The following is a 17304-nucleotide window of genomic DNA, read 5'->3' as shown; positions in this document are numbered from 1 at the left end:
GCTCAATTTCTCTTTTTCCTTATATTTTTCTTGAGCAGTTGTGCAGTGGTTAGCACTGTCGCCTCACAGCAAGAGGGTTCCTGGTTCGATACCCAGGGTGGGGGAACCCTTTTGTGCGGAGTTTGCATGTTCTCCCTTTGTCAGCGTGGGTTTTCTCTGGGTACTCCAGCTTCCTCCCACAGTCCAAAGACATGCAGGTCAATAAGCTTAGCCAACGTGTCCTGGCTGTAGCTTCATATTGAAAGTTTTAACAATGAATATGAAGCTACAGCTAGCTTAGCTTAGCATAGCATAAAGACTGGAAATAAGGAAACAGCGAATCTGACTCTGTCTAAAGAAAACAAAATTAGCCTATCAGCACTTCTAAAGCTCACAAATAAACACATGATTTGTTTGTTTGTTTTCCAGTTGATGAAAAAAGAAGCATTAAAACAATATGTTGTGACTCTATGGTAGGCAGTTTTCCTTTGTCTTCAAACTGGACGTCAAGGTGGAGCTAACTTTAATGACTTTATTCTGGACAGGGTAGTTACTTTCTAAAACAATGCATCATATATTATATACTTGTCATATGTTTTGTATGTACTTTCCAGAGATGGCCTTTGTATTATTTACTCTAGAAAATAGTAGAAGTAGTTGTAGAGTAGAAAGGGAAAGAAGTAGAAGTATAAAGTAGCATAAAATGGAAATACTCATGTAAAGTACAGGTGGCTCAACATTTTACTCGAGTACAGTACCACAGTACTGCTGTTAGCCGGATATAAGATTGCTTATTAGTTTTAGCACTTTATGAAGCTTTAATGGGACCTCTGATTGCTCTTCACAGAAAGTGACGTCCCTGTAGAGTCCTCTGGAGTCCCCTCGGGCAGCGTCCTTCGCCCAGTACTTAGGGGTGCATGGCTGAGTGAACCATCTGTTCGCTCAGTCAGGATGTGCCAGCAGGCTACAGCTCTCCAAGGTCCTAAAACTGTACCATTGATCTGTAAAGAATCTCACAGTGTAGACTGACCCCGATATCAAATGATTTTATTCCTTTTTAAAGCTCAGCGGCAGCACTGAGCCCGAGGAAATCCTTTTATCTTAAGTTTGAATGTTGAAACTGTGCCACATTGATAGTAATTGAATGTAAACTTTAACATGCATATGTAGGTCACAGTGTAGCTGTTACTGTAGTTTTTCAATTGTTACGCCTGTCAGTCTTCCCAGTCTCACACATGCACGTGCTGTTTACAGTCACTTTGGTAATGTAACTAGTAACCCAACAAACTAATGTACGGTAGTTATTTATGGAAATGCTCCTTGGCCTTGTTGACACAGTTACGACTGTGGGTACTAAGATAGTTAGCTGGACATGCTAACGATCACAGCTTATGTTGAAGCAGATGAACACAGCTAAAGCCACAGTTCCTCAAAGTGCAGCCTGCAGCCCAGTAGACATGAAATGCATGTATTATATTTTAATCATCAGCTACTGCATCAAGCCTTGCCTCCCTAATGCTGTGTTCACACTACAAGTGACAAAAGCTACAGTGTCGACTCAGGCCAGCCACATTATCGTAGAGACACAGTTGTAATGTTGCTCAAGTGCTTGTTTATGGAGTTAGTCATAATGGGTGTTTGTGTTTATCTGCTACTTGCAACAGTGCACCTCCACTAAAGTTTGTATTTGGTCAAAACAATATCTATGCTTTTGATCACAGTCTGAGCCTCACTTAATATCACATTTTGCTGCCCCAATGCGTCCCCATGTTCACTGCAAAACACAGAAAGCTAGCATAGTGTCAGCTAACTGAGCTAAATAGGGCCATGGTCATGCATGAGCACAACTAACAACCAACAACTTGACAAATATTCCCCCTCCCACTCACTTCCATTCTGTGCAAGTGAAAGGGCGAATAACACGTTTGTTTCCAGTGGCAAAGCATCTTTGCATTGTGTAGGGTTTGAATTTGGTGAACTTTGACTGTTTCACCAACCGATACTGTACGACCACCCAATAGGCAGGCATGAATTGTAATTGTTGTTTCCATTAGAAATAAAACACATATAACTGGTCGATGCTTCACTGCATCATTGAAGCACTGAAAAAAATTGACGCCAGGTCAACTTTGATTTGTAGCGCTTCACGGCGGTCATGCAGCAAAGTGTCTGGCAGCAGGCTGTAGCTTAATGTCACTGGCTTCCACTGAAAATGACTTTTAGCCTGTTGCTGTGTCGCTTGTAGAGTAAACATATATCATAACAAGCATCTGTCAACTTGTAGAAAGTTACTGGTTGCACGGAAACTGTTCTGTCATCAATGCTAGCGTTGTTAGCTCGGTTAGCCCTCAGTCATATGTTGGCTCCTTAAAGGGAAATTTCGGTTTATTTCAACCCATCTCCTATCGTCCTAAATTTGTTTCAAGTCACTAGTGACATTGAAATAATAGTTAGCATGTTAGCCGTTAGCCTAGATACAGCCATAGCGTCAGACCTGTTAAAACTTAATTGAACGGGCATCCTTTCAAGTGCAAAGTTAGTCCACTAAACAAGCTTTTTCTCCACAAAGACCGCCTCATATCGTTAGGATAAATGTCAGAGAACATATAGAAAACGACATGTAAACGTGTTGTCTTACCTTACCGGTGTGGTGCCATGTTTGTTGTTTACCATTTAGCTAAGGCTGCAACCGGTCCCAGTCCTTGCAACAGAGGTATTCCTCTTCTGTGGGCACTGGGGTACAGCATTCACAGGTAACGTTACACCACCGATCTCCAGAGCTAAATCCTTGCAGCAGCCACTCCTCCTCTGTCATCCTCTACCTGTTGCACCTCTCTCTCTCTCCTCCTCCGTTCTTCAATTTCACGAAGCTCTTCGTCAGTGTATTCTGGCTCAAATAAATAAGGGCGGCTAACTTTGCACTAACTTTGCACTTGAAAGGATGCCCGTTCAATTAAGTTTTAACAGGTCTGACGCTACGGCTGTATCTAGGCTAACATGCTAACTATTATTTCAATGTCACTAGTGACTTGAAACAAATTTAGGACGATAGGAGACAGGTTGAAATAAACCGAAATTTCCCTTTAAGTGGCACTCAAAACTTTGAACCCCTGTTTTAAGCCATTTTCTTGCACTTGTGTGTAGGTTTTGGGTATAGACTGGAAAAATAATGGACATAGCTACCATGATGTCACCAATTAGTTGGTGGACATCAAGTTCGTCATATTAGCTGTCACCATCTTGGTGTCTTGGAGCCAGAAGTGACCATATTGGGATGAGAGGGTGGAGCTGTGGAGGAGCGAGGGATGGATCTGACACATAGATGTGGCGAAGCTTCGCAGACAACCTGTCACTCAGTTGGCCCCGCCCTTAAATGTGTATAAGATTAAGCCTTAGTAAAATGTAAACAGGTGAGTTATATGAAAATTGAACCCCCATACAGATATCATGAATGAGAAAATAAGCTATAGAGACCAAAACCGTTTTTTGTACCAGGATGTAAATATGTTTATTTTTGTGAAGTTGGGCGTTTTGACATGGGTGTCTTTGGGGATTGACTCTATTTTGGAGCCAGCTTCAAGTGGCCATTTGTTGAACTGCATTTTTTGGTAGTTCTGCATTGGCTTCAGTTTGGTCATGGCTGTTCTTATAAAAGTCAAAGGTTGTGCTGCCAAATATTGCTGCAGATTCTTAGGAGTTATTTTAAATAATAAAGCTAACATATGGAGTAATTTGTGGTGATATTGAACTAGAAAAGTGATGCTTGTTTTGAAACACAGCTTGAACTGATAATGTCTGTGGATACCATCCATAGGAAGCTGTGACAGAGGGGTTTTTTAGAGCATGTTAGCTCCCAGAGGGCTGATAAAAGGCAGCGAACAGCAGCCGAGGCTTTCAGAAAGCCACTGGGAGCCCAGTGAACCAGTATAGAAGTCTGACACTGGGAGGCACAGCGCTGGGTGATTTGTGTCCTCAGAGGACAGAGAAAAGCTGGAAAGGACTCAGTCAGTCTGTGGCAGCCATCTGCAGCAATGCCTCCTCATCTCATTTAATCAAAGCATATCGGCCTCACCTCCCTCACCTCTCTGCCCTCTGAGGTGTCCCCGGCCTCTGCCACTGACCCTGGCTCTGACCACTGCCATATGGTTTTTACCCCACTACCCTCTCACTCCGGCATTGTGGACAGATTATAAATGGCATTTAAATAATCATTTTCCGATGCCAGCAGACAGAGAGAGCAGACAGACACATCGCGCCTCGCCAAGTAAGCTGCTTTGACTGAAAAGTCATTTTTGAGTCTTAGTTTTATGGCAGACATCTGTTAAATGATAAAAGCTAAACTGAAAACACTGCTTTTTTATTCTATGATGGGATTTTACAGACTTGTGATTTGTATATCACACTATTAGCAACTGTGTGAATCCAGATATTACAGCTTTTCTCATCTGCTTGAGCACATTCTCTAAAACACCAGATAATTATATACAGAGCAGCACAACCAACAATTGTTCTTCAAAAGACTCAAAACATTTAGTCAGTATGAAGAGTGAATGAATGTATTTTCAATTGGTGCTGAAAGAAATAGTCCTTGCTGAAAGTACATAAGTATTGTTATTTAAAGCGTGGGGGGGGGGGGCAGAAATCTGGGAAAGGAAAAAAACAAACAAACGCTGAAAATACATCCTCCTGCTGCAGCTCCCTGCTGAGCCCCTCCCACCTGAAGGCCACAGAAATGCGCACATGCCTCATACAGTAACCCAGTGTTTCCTATACATTAATTTATTTAATCTTATTTCATTTGTAAAGCCTCACCTTGGCTGCTCTCTCTGTTTATCACACCGTAAATGAGACAAGAATCAGTAAGCTAACGTTAGCCATTCCACCGTTGCTTCGCCTCGCTCCCTGCCACTGTGGACTGCCTCTTTGGAACTAGGGGTGTGCCATATCATCCTGTTCACAATAATACTGGTATGTTTTTTAGTATCATAAGAAAAATTCATATCATGATATTTGCAATTGTAGGACTTAGGACACGACAACAACAAACATGGCTGAAAGCGAAATAATTAGCGACTCCGCGGTGGTTAAAAAACAAAAAAAGAGGATCAGCTTCAGTAGTGTGGAACAAAATGTGGCGTCATTAGGCCTGGGTGTCCTGAATGTTTTATGAACAGCCCTGGACTTCTCAGACTCTTTTAGCGAGTTACTGCCTGTTGCATACTCCCTGCAAAAGGAACTCATTCAGCGGCTCCTCTGGCAGCAGCACAGCGTGTCTCCCTCTCCTCTCTCGCCGTGCACACACAGGAGTTGGTGTCGTTAAGTGATTCTGTCATAAATCCTTCGTAATGTAAACCTATGTTCCTCTTGCGGCTCAACAAAGAACTACATAAATGTGAATGTGCAGTTATTATGGTACCATAACAGCCTATCACAGGTTACAGCGTGATGATAACAAGAGAAATGGCAGAGCATAAAGGTCCAGGTGGGAAAAAAAACAACTCAATCATTTAGGATTTTGCTAAAAGAGAAGGAAATCACTTGTTGATTTATATATATATATAGATCCCAGGGTACATTTGTTTTGGAAATATTCAAGTAAAATACAAGTACCTTGCTCTTAAGTACAGTGCTTGAGTAAAAGTACTTAGTTACTAGAAGTGCACAAACTGTTGTGACAAGATGAATCTGACATACAGTAACATTGAGAGTTAACTGTGCCAAAACACATTAGATTTAAAGACTGCAGGAATAACAGGAGCACAGTTGAAATACACAGTGTTTATGTGTATAAATGTGATAACACTCAGTGACAGTGGGAGGCAGCCGGAGGCAGACGCTACTAAATGTGCAAATAAAACCTGATTTCCTCTTTTCTTTTTCAGTTTAAACTAACCCACGCTCTCACAACAAAGCCCTCTGAACTCTGCAGCACCACCTTTTCATGTTTCTGGGCTGCACAAAGGTTCGTATCATACCGAGAAGAGTTGTTGCTGAGCAGAGGCAGCATCACAGTGTTTCCACCTGTGGTCGGAGTGGAGAGGGTGGTGATTGACTGCAGAGACATGCTCAGATGGAGCGCAACCCCCTCCTCTGACAGGAAGCCAAAGGGCCATCTGCAGCGCCCGAGCTATTGTGTGGCTGTGCATTAAGCTATTTTATGTCCCACATGAATTTACTGCCAGTCTTAAGTTAGCGGGATTGCAGGCGGAGAGTATTTCATGCGTACTGTGAGGAGAACAAAGGCAGTTTTGGTTAAGTGTGTGAGCCTCGCAGATGTAAGAGCTACATGAAAAGAGAAAACGACCAGATTTGGATTTCAACTCAATACTTTATTAAATAATCAACATCATCATGAAAAACGGAAACAAACAAAAAAATGAAACAGTCACATTTGTTTTTCTTCAAGTTTTTCTCATCAACAGTATTTCACTTTTAGCTTCACACACACTTCTAGTGGCTCAACAAAAGCCACTGGAGGTGATGTTCCGCTTCATTTTGGTGTGACGGTTACAATGATGGCTGAGGAGGGTCACTATGGGCGGAGGAGATGGACACTACATAGTTATATATTCATGTCTGTATTTACGCCTGTCCAGTGTGTTGTGATGAATATGACATGAAATTTGAAAGCTTTTTTTTGCGTCAGAGGTGAAGCTACAACCAGTGAGGACGCAGACCGAGCTGGAGCTGCCTGTGACAAACGCTACATAAACAATGGCTGCTTTTGTGTCACCAGCTGGTGCACTGGTGAGAAAAGCTATTGATAGCCACTTGATCATTCTTAACTGTAGTGTGAATCTGAGTGGGGGGGGCAGCGATATTATTGATGTGGAAGATGACACATCATGACCACATCTAAATTCACAAATTAACAAATGAAGTCTGGTGTGAGTTTAAAATAAAAGATGTTAAGCTGTAATTCTGTTGAAGTCACATGCTTTGCTATTTCAGGACCGAGCTTGAGAAAATGAGTCGATCATTTATTTATATTTCTGTCTCTATTGTTTCTAAACATGAACAGACCACCATAAAGACGACAGGTACACCTGCGGTCGTATTAATACTGTTGACATCATGTTTCCAGTAAAGGAACACTCCAATGAGATCAAGTTTTAAATTACCAAAGAAACAATCTTTCATTTAAAACATCACATTATAAAAATCAAACAAAAGCAGAGGTAAAAAAAAGAACATGATCTAAACTACCTGGCCGGCATGCATGCTACTACACAGAGAGACTATTTCTTTTTGTTCATTTTTTCATTCTTAACGGCTCTTTCTGTTACACACCCACATATTTACATCATCGGTCGATGGTGTGCCATTGAGATCAATCTCACACCAACCTCCAGCAGCAGCAGCAGCATACTGAAATAACTCTACACAACTCATAGAGCTGTGGTGACTTAAAGGAAAAGTCTTGTTAGGGGCCACATTTTTCTTATTGTCAACAGATCCCATGAAAAGAACACGACTGACAAATTTTATCAGCGAGATCTAGGTCTGATAAATCGTATTCCTCTGCGCCACGGGGCTTCATTTTTGTACAAAAACTATACATCGAATCACCGTGACATCACGCTATCCACAACTATCACTTCCAGGTAGAAAACTGGCAACTGACTTCAATTGTGGAGATATGTCAAACGTGTTGCTATTTTCAGCTGTAAATGACACTAACTGATCAAGACAGCTGTAGTCCAGCAACTCCAGTGTTTTGCAAAGTAAAATTGCTGTTTTTGTCAGCAGAGTCTGGTGTCTGGTTTGAGATAACAGCCTCAGATACCCGTCAGGAAGGGCTGTCTGATGGCGAGGTAAGTGAAAATCTTCTAAATATGGTGTATCTTTAGATTTATATTGATTTTTTTTAGGTAGCTAAAAACTAATCAATGGAAACATGTACAAGAAGCAGGGATTTTCTACCCGGAAATTAGATGTTATAGTTGATTGGGTCTATAAAACACATCAGTGAGCCACAATGTTACACTGGGTGACATGTTCCTTCCCTACGATGAACCTGGGCACTGTAGTTTTTTCAGTCAACCCTACATACACTGTATTCCTGCTGTAAATACCCAGGGCACTGGATGTTTATTCATCCGCAACTGAAAATAGTCCCTAAGAAAAGCACTTTTCACTTTTTAGTACTTTGCTTTTTAAAAAATAAAACTATACATTCTTGTGTTAAAAGATTTATGTCTTTAGTAAGACAAATGGCCTTGTGGCCGAACAGAGACAGGGTTGAGAAGTCCTAAAATACAGTCTAATGCATGGTATTTGTTGACAGTAAGAAAAGTATAGCCTAACACTAGACTTATCCGTTACATCTTATATCACATTGTTCACACAAACTCATCAGTCCCTAAAACAGAGCCAGTCTGAGGCCCATCTGTAGAGTCCAAAATGAAGGTCCTATCCACAGAGAAATGTCCAGTTTGCACTAAATGTAATCTTGTTTAAATATCCGGAGTCAATCAGTAACATGAGTTCTATATTATCCACAGAGATGTCACAGGCATCATGTGTCTGTCTACCATCAGTCAGGTATGTCAGAGCCCTGGAATCAAGCCGAGGGGTTTGATTGGATGAACGGAATTAGAGCTCCAGTTGAGATGCGAGTTAATTGGCTTGGAAGCTGCTCCGCTATGTGAAACGATTGGAGGAACAGCTTCGTGATTGGACTGAAAGAGGTACTGAACTGAGGGGACAGTTGCCGTCTTGGTTAGGACCAAATTATGTCACATTTGACAAACTGCATTAAAGCTTGATTGAGGCTTAAATGAACATGGTTCCTCTGTGTCTGTGTCGTTAATGAGCATTAAGAGTGAGTTGTTTCTGATCAAAGGAAACCTGCAACACATTAATCCTTACTGGTCACTGCTGTCGGGCAAAAGTTAATATCAGCAGCACTTGAACATGCTGTACTGTATCTTCTGATTTAATTAACGTCCAGGTCCGCAGTGGAAGCAGATGTTGCCCTTAACTTTGACCCACATTCACACACAAGCACAACCAACCCGATGCCAACAAACAGCCTCATTCTGCCCTTCCTCGTCCTGACAATGGCTGGCGGGTGTGGGGTGTCAAATCTAATGAAACAGGCCGGGAACAACAGCTGAGTGTGTGTGGAAATGGGGTTGGAGGGGTGGAAAGAGGGAGGGAGGGGTTGAGTCAAGACACAAGTGTCCTTGTCAAAGCCGGGGCCAGAGAGAGAGAGAGCGAGCTGCACTGACCGCAACAACGAGCCCAAAATGGCTGCTAGTCAAAGCTCCAGAAAAAGAGACAGTGGTGGTGTCTCTGCTCTCTGAGCGTGAATCACTGCCGTCACTCCTCTCTGGTTGACTGGTGCGAGCTCACGCCAGATCCCTCAGGCAGGCAGGGAGGGAGGCTTGACTCCAATAAGCCCGGGTGAGCTGCAGTAGGCAGCAGGGTTCAGCTTTGGGTCTATTGAGGCCTCCAGTTTGTTAGAGCAGGATTTGAAGGCTGCACGGGGAAGTGTGACACCAAATCTCATCGGATTCTGAACCGTTTACTTGTTTCCTCGTGTTTTCATCCCTTGCTCCCTCTCTCTATTTGATTGGGTGGGAGGATTAGGACTGGATTACCCAAAGGAGGGGATGTGTAGCAGAGTGTGTTTTGTTTGCACATGTGTGTAAAGGTCGGATCTTATAGAGGATGTTGGTTTATCATATGACCTTGTGGGGGAGTATATACTGTAGCGTCGTTACAAAGTGTGCAAGAGCGACTGCCACATGGAGGAGGGGAGTGGAAAACCTCCAGATGCTCAGACACAATAAGATTAAAGCTTTGCAATATGCTATTGTTGGCAACACATCTTGAACCAACAGCTTCCTATTGTAAACCAGTAGTTCCCAAACTGAGGGTCTAGACCCGAAAAAGGGTCACAAGTAAAATTAGAAGGGTCTCCAGATGCTTTAAAGAGGGGGCAACTGAAAATAAGCAAATTATTCCTCTGATCTTTGCTTTTTTTCCTTTTAAATCACTGGTCGATTTTTACTTTTTCACGGGATGAAACCAGTATTTGGTTAAATTACTAACAACTGGTAACATACGCAACCAAAAACGATGGGTTGAAGGAGTCACAAGCCAAAAAGGTCAACATCTACTGTCCTATAACAAACCCAATGGCCAGAAAAAATGTTGGCATTGTACATTTCTTAAAACCACAGATATGCTTCATTAGCACGTTATTATGCAGCAGATAAGTTTCACCATCGCCAGGGTTTAACATGTAATAAGGTTTAGGCACAAAAACCACTTGGTTTTGGTTAGGAAAAAGATCACGTTTTTGGCTTAAAATAACCAGTTGGGGGGCAAAATTACAGCAGGAAACATCTGGATAAAAAACAATTGCTTTTTGCGCCACAATCCCAGCAGGTAAGGCAGCGATGTCTAGGTAAAAAGACAACCACTTTTTGCGCTACTATTCTGTCATGAAACACAGAGATGTCTCTGTAAAAAAAAACTGTCTTTCATGCCTAAAAATGCTGCTACAAAACACCCACATTTGGTGCCTAAAACGCTGCTGAAACACAGCAATGACTCGCTAAACCACAACTGGTTTTGTTGTTTGTTGGTCTAAAAAACAGTGATCTGCAGCTTGGCAGGCGTCTCGCCTAGGTGACACGCTGTCCACCATCCCCTCCACCTACTAATGATGAATCCAACTCATATACTATGTCACTTTAGAAATGTTGAAGTGGTACGTATGAAGAAATGTACAATGCCAGCACAAAAAATCCAGCTGTGATATATTAAATCTGATCTGCTTTTTAACAATACCGATGAATCTTGGGCTCATCTGTGACCCCCTTTGACAACACACATTAAAACACATGGGAAAACGACATTAAAGGCACTGAAGCACAAACGCCAATGGTTCATTCGAGGGAATAATATCGCAGGAGGCCGGAGTTGATGGAGAGATAAGAGAGCAAACAGGCCTCTTGATGGCAGATGAGGATGCGCAGGTGACTGATGAGAAAGTGGGACAAATTCAGAAGCCACAACAACAAAACCCTTCAACCACAACAGCATAGCGCTTCCCTGCCTCTGCTCTGGACCCTGAGCTGCACACGTGTGTCACACAGCGTTTTTATTCATGCGCTGAGGAGATCAGAGCGCACACAACAAGGAAATGTGTGTTTGTGTACATGTGTGTGTGTGTTTACAGTCCAGCACGGTCCAGGCTGACCTGGATTAGCCACTGAAGCTCTGCAGGGCTGCCGAGTGGACAAGAAGGGGGCAGAGGTTGAGAGAGGGGAGGGGCTGCAGTAATCTGCTAATCTCATTAATACCACGGCCTGTGGGTGCCCTGTCAACAAGACGCAGGGAACAAAAGGATGGAGTAAACAGCTGATGACCCTGGCTGCCGTCCACTGCACAATGCCTACACACACATGCACATGCATACACTCGCACAAGACACGTCAGTCTTAAATTCTGCTTCCACCAGGAAACTCTCCTGAGACAAAATAGAAACATGAGGCAGGCTTGAGCAAGTAAGGATGAAAAAAAAAAAAAAAACCCAGCAACTGTCCCCTCAGGCCAGACGACCCTCAAAAGGGTCCACTGCCTGTTCGCTTTGCTTTACTGATTACACAGCGCACAGCAGGACCAGCAGGACCTAACATGGACCTCTCAGCTGTTCCCATCAGTCTGAGTCACTTTTCACTGCTGGCACATGAGGCTTAGCCAGCAGCGGATGTCAACATGTCTCCTTGTGTTGTCCTGGAAAATGTAACTTGGCCTCGGCGGATTACACTGTCTGTTTTATTCTTATGTGAATCCACTTTGGAATATAACCAGTGAAAAATCCTTGACGGTATTTGTGTGGAGTGATGATGTTCGTGTCCCGTGCACACTGATTGATCACATTCAGAGAGGCGGCTGAGGATGCTGGGAGGCCGTGCTGTGCAGATCCAGAGGGGCAGCTGGGACGACTGGGACCAGACACACGGGGTCAGATGGGACAGGTGGACCAAATGGTTCCTCAATTCAAGTAAACTCAGGTGGACAAAACAAAACACAACTGTGAGCTTCTGTCAGCCAATTATCTTTGAGGGAGGAAATGTTTGAATTCCTTATTTCTATCTGTGGATGGACGGGACGATGGTGACAAACACAGATGGAATGATTAACTACATAACTCTAACGAGATAGGCTTTTGTTGCTCCTGCAGGGCAGCAGAAGAAGAACAAGGGGAATCTGTATGAGACAAATGTGTGTGCAAGTATACGTGTGAATGAGTGTACAAAAAGGCATGCAGTCAGCAAACTTCCTCTCACCGATCCAGCACCCGACTATAGTCCTGAGGCCCACAGCCACCTTCACTCTTCAGTTCAGCAAATACTTGTGTGAAAAAGTGCGGGTCTGCATTGATGCGCAGCATCTTGGCGCTAGTGGCATCGATGATGGCGAGGCAACGGTCCCAGAAGGCCTCCTTACCCGCCTCAACCAGGAAGGGCTTGAGCGGGTATGAGATCTCGTTGCCCATGTAGGAGTAGGACAGGTAGAGGCAGGTGAGCAGGATGGCCTGCAGCTCGTGCTCCGATGCCACCAGGTCGCCGTCCACCACATCTCGGCACAGCATGTAGACGAACACCACGTTGGCCGGCGTAACAAAAGCCTGGTCCTGCCAGCCCTGCAGCAGCAGCGAGCGGTCCACAGCCCGCAGCCACAGCACAGGGTCGGCCGGAGACAGATGCTTTAGGCGGTAGCAGCGACAGCACAGGAACTCCCCCAGGCAGCGCAAGAGCTCGCTGGTGGATGCCTGGACTATGACACGCTTTGGGGACGAACTCACTGTCCCTTGGGGGACTTTCTTTACAGAGGAGAGCTGTTGGGACTTGCTGTAGCCACACCCATGACCCTGACCCATCCCCAGGCCATAACCAAGCCCGAGCCCCAGACCCAGTCCTGCTGGGCCCTCGTAGCTGGACAGGTTGGCACATGACAGCGACTTCTTCACATTCTCACGGTTAAGGTGCAACACGGGGTCCTTCTGATAGATATTGATGTTGTTGTTGTTGTTGAGAGGGTCCCCAAGGGCCACTTGACCACCGGAGCCTTTCTTGGAGTTTCCCTTCTTCTTCGTCGAGGCCACCAGTCGCTTCCATGTGAGTGTTGGGAGGAAGATGGACTGCCCCCTCTTCAGCCCGCGGTCTTTCTGGCTGTTGAGAGAGCGGCTGCTGATGCTCGGGTAGTGGCTGAGCGAGCCCGGCCGGTTGTCATAGTAGCCTGATTTCCGAGAGCCCGGAGACAGCGATAGTACAGTGCCCATGGTGAGTCAGTGCTCCGCAGATTATACTGCCTTACTGCTGTGGTGTAGAGAGGGGACGCGTTGGAAGCAAAGCTCGCTTTTATTTCCTACAATCCAGCAGATGTGAACTCTCTACAGGGAGACGGCATGAAGAGATGAGTGCAGACATGTCAACGTCTGAATGACCTGCAGCATCACAACAAACAGGAGGACAGAAGTTAAACACACAGTAAAATAATAACATTAGATCTCATTTTAAAAACCATAACAGCTACATCATATAAAGTGACATTAATCTCTTCAACCACAGACTAATGTGCTGCAGTCAAACATGATTAAAACCTATATAACTTTATATTAAATACTAGAGGAGATGCCAAACTTTCCAAATATATCAAACATGCCAGGCTGATGTGTATTAAACGATGCAAAACATCCATATGTGCATGTAGTCTTCTGGTTTATACAGGACAAAATGTAGACAAGTCAGACTAAGACAATTTGTTCCGAGCTTCCAGGGGAAATAAACGAGTAAAACTGGATGATAAGGGGTTAATCAACAGCCTGATCTAATCTATGAGCTCCTATTCTCTGAAACCTGTGAAGATTCCTGGATTTAAAACTATATAAGGACTCAAATCTTTCTCCAAATGACTAAAATGCAGGAGTTAAGACGGTGAATAGTGCGTAAAGAACACACTTGAGGCTTTTTACGCACAGTATTTCATTCTGTAATAAGATATTATATGTCAACACAGACAGTAAACATCCTTATTTTAGTTTGTAAAGGACAACATAATTAATCCTAACATGTTAACCCCATCACTGTCCTCCTCAGAGCTTCTCTGATGCTCACCTGTGTGCAGAGATGTCCGGGTATTAGATGTTTCTTGCCGCAGTCAGCGATGGTGCAAAGATACAAAGGAGCGCAAAAGAAATGTTCCTGCAGCCACAGACGATAACTGGAGATGGCAGCGAGCAGGGAGCAGAATTAAAGTCACTCTTGCAGAAGCTCTGACCCACTCCTCTTCAAAGATGTGCAAGTGTGGAACAACGCGTCGGTCCTCGCCCGGTGGGGTGCAGGTGTCATCCTCCGCTGCACCTCAGACCTCAGGCGAGACTGTTGGCTGACTTTACTGTGATTAATTGTCTCTTCGTTTGTGTCTCCATGTCCGAAAATGTAAACTTTCACAGTGTCTGAGTCCTTTCTATGCATTCCATCTCTCACATCCGAGCGTAAAGTCTCCTCTCACGTCTCCCGCTTCTGTTCCCGGTCATCGGTGCGGGTGTCCGCACACTGAACACTTCAGTCGCCTACTGACCGGTGATCGGTCCCGGCTCTGGTCCGACCTCTGAGCGGGCTGTGCACACATTAGAGGCTGAGCAGCCAGTGAGCGCACAGAGCGACTCTTTACACACCGCCTCCCCGAGACACTGACTCCTCCTAACGGGGCTCAGCTGCCTCCTCCTGACACACACACACACACACACACACACACACACACACACACACACACACACACACAAACAAACAAACAAATAAACAGCACACAGTACAGCAGTACAACAAATAGTACTATATAGTAATCTATCTATCTATCTATCTATCTATCTATCTATCTATCTATCTATCTATCTATCTCTAGATAGATTATTAAATATAATACTGTAATAAAAATACAATGAAATAAAGCAAATAAGCAAAAATAATAATGCACAGCTTGCATTCATTTACAGAAGGAAAAAATAATGTAAATAAAATAGAATAATAATAAAATAAAATTAAATAATTCAGGGAAAAACCGAATCAAATTTATTGAACAAATGTAAAACAAATTAAATAAGAAAATATAAAAATAAATAAATCTAATAAGTGAATTCAATTGAGTAAGTAAATAATAGTTTACAATACAAAATACAACTAATTATTATTAAACTGAAATAGGATTATAGTAAAGCTGTTAAAAATAAATACAAATTTCATTAAATGAGAAACTCATACGTTTCATTTATTCCCTCTTCCAGAGCTTTTGATCACATCACATGATCGTCATCAGCGCAGTTGTCATGATGAAACTGTAGATGGTCAAACTTTTTTTCTCAGCATGTGAGACTTCTTCTCATCTGCTGATGAAGACAGTGTGATATGATTGAAAGCTCTGGAACAGCTATGGATGCTGTGGTCATGTAGTGTTCTCAACTGCTGTTTCTAAGCTCATGAATGAACTTTGACCATCAAAATAAAACATTTTTAATATATTAACAATAGATAAACACTGGATAGGAACAGTGACACACTTGTAGTAGTGTTAATCATAGCAGTAGGGCTTACTGATAGTGGCAGCAGTAGAGGTGCCGTGGCAGCAACAGTAGGCCTATTTGTTATTTTATAGGTAAAATGTGCACAAATCTTTATGCCAGCTCTGCACAAAGTAGCACTTGTCCGATAAACGCTCTCAGCTACATAAACTGCAAATGGTGCAGAATGCATGTGGTCCAGTGAAGGTGTAATGACTTGAAAGAAGTTGTGCAATATTCCCTCAGAAGCCTGGAAATATATGTGTCACGCACAGGGAGGTACAATAATAGGTTCACATTGATTTATGGCAACAATATGCAAAAACGTTATATTAAATGTCCGCTATAAGACTGAGCTGCTCATATACTGCTCCTCCCTGAAATCTTTATTATACTCACACTTGTTTTGCTGTCCCTGTTCTTTTGTATGGTAAAGCTGACACTATGTTTTTGTTTCAGTAACCCTTCTGTGTCAATCAACTGTATAAAGCTTTATGAATGAAATCAAATTGACAAAGGGAACAACAGATCACGATGAAGTGCTGGTGAGGAGCTCACACCTGAGAGGGTTGGAGTAAGCCTCCCTCACATGGTGGCAGGTCGGCTGTTATTATGCAAGTGTCTTCATAAATCCATCCTGTGTTGTAGGTTGTGGAGCTGCCTGAGCTGTCGAGTATAAGAGGATCAGATACAATGCTTGGAAGGATGGGCGATAAAAGATGATCCATCCATTTCGGCTTTGGATCTGCCTGTGTGTCTGGTATTCAGTTGACTGACGTAAACACCCGTCCATTCATTTTCTGTAACTGCTTATCCTATTCAGGGCTGGAGCCTATCCCAGCTGACACTGGGCGCGAGGCAGGGTACACCCTGGACAGGTCACTAGACTGTCACAGGGCTGACAGACAACCATTCAGGGTTATATTTCACATCTACAGTTAACCTGACCTACATGTCTTTGGACTGTGGGAGGAAGCAATAAAGTTTCTTTTTATAATGTGATAAGTTTGTATGTTATGATAACGTGAAAAAATCTTGTTATTATGTGAAAAAACAACTTTTCTTGTTATAATGTGACACTGATCTGTTTTTCTTTCCCTGGTTTGGCGCAATACGTCACTGTAATATCGTTTATCACATCACAAGCAAAAATCTAAATGACTAAATTTAGGCAGATTTTCATTCTGGATCACTGATCAAAATAAACGACACTAAAGTTGTCTTGGTGCTGTTGTGGTTTATAAGTTCAAATGTTTTCACTAATGGCTTAATTGGCAATTAATGAATGACTGTTATAGATCATTAATGAGAGGTTTTGGGTTGTTGGGTGAAAAATCCCTTGGAGTGGTTGGTCCATTACTCAGACCAAAACCCAAATATTACCAACTTTGTGACAAATTTGCAACTGCAGACTTAGTGGCTAAGTGAGGAACTGTGGTCTGTATTGATACTAAGATTTCTAACTGAATTACTGCCAAATACAAAAAGTAAACATTATAACTGATCTATAAAATAAATGATTCATTGACCATTATTAAAACTAACTTCCATTTTAGATACTCTCAGTAAACGGTTCATGTTTACTGAGTTTTCAGAAAATCAGCAAAGAAAATGTGAATATATGTACATTTCCATTCACTACTGTTGTGTGAATATCTGGAGTTTGTTCATCGCATGAGCAGAACATGGTGCTGATTCTCTGGTCAGGTGCCACAACAGAAGAAGAGGGCGCAACAAGATGATGT

At 43.0% G+C, this 17304-nt stretch overlaps 1 protein-coding gene across 1 annotated transcript; it reads right to left on the bottom strand.

The window, feature by feature from the left end:
- Positions 1 to 6293: 6293 nt before the first annotated feature.
- On the bottom strand, positions 6294 to 14641 carry si:dkeyp-92c9.2 (uncharacterized protein LOC571482 homolog). The gene is made up of 2 exons (XM_050035102.1): positions 14118 to 14641; positions 6294 to 13447 (listed from the first exon to the last, which is right to left on the bottom strand). Exon 2 carries the CDS (start codon positions 13280 to 13282, stop codon positions 12284 to 12286), a length of 999 nt encoding a protein of 332 aa, XP_049891059.1. The 5' UTR covers positions 13283 to 13447; positions 14118 to 14641; the 3' UTR covers positions 6294 to 12283.
- Between the last annotated feature and the right edge of the window lie 2663 nt (positions 14642 to 17304).

The sequence above is a fragment of the Epinephelus moara genome, chromosome 22 (genome assembly GCF_006386435.1).
Source record: "Epinephelus moara isolate mb chromosome 22, YSFRI_EMoa_1.0, whole genome shotgun sequence".
NCBI lineage: Eukaryota > Metazoa > Chordata > Actinopteri > Perciformes > Serranidae > Epinephelus > Epinephelus moara.
This window is presented reverse-complemented; position numbering and strand designations above follow the sequence as displayed.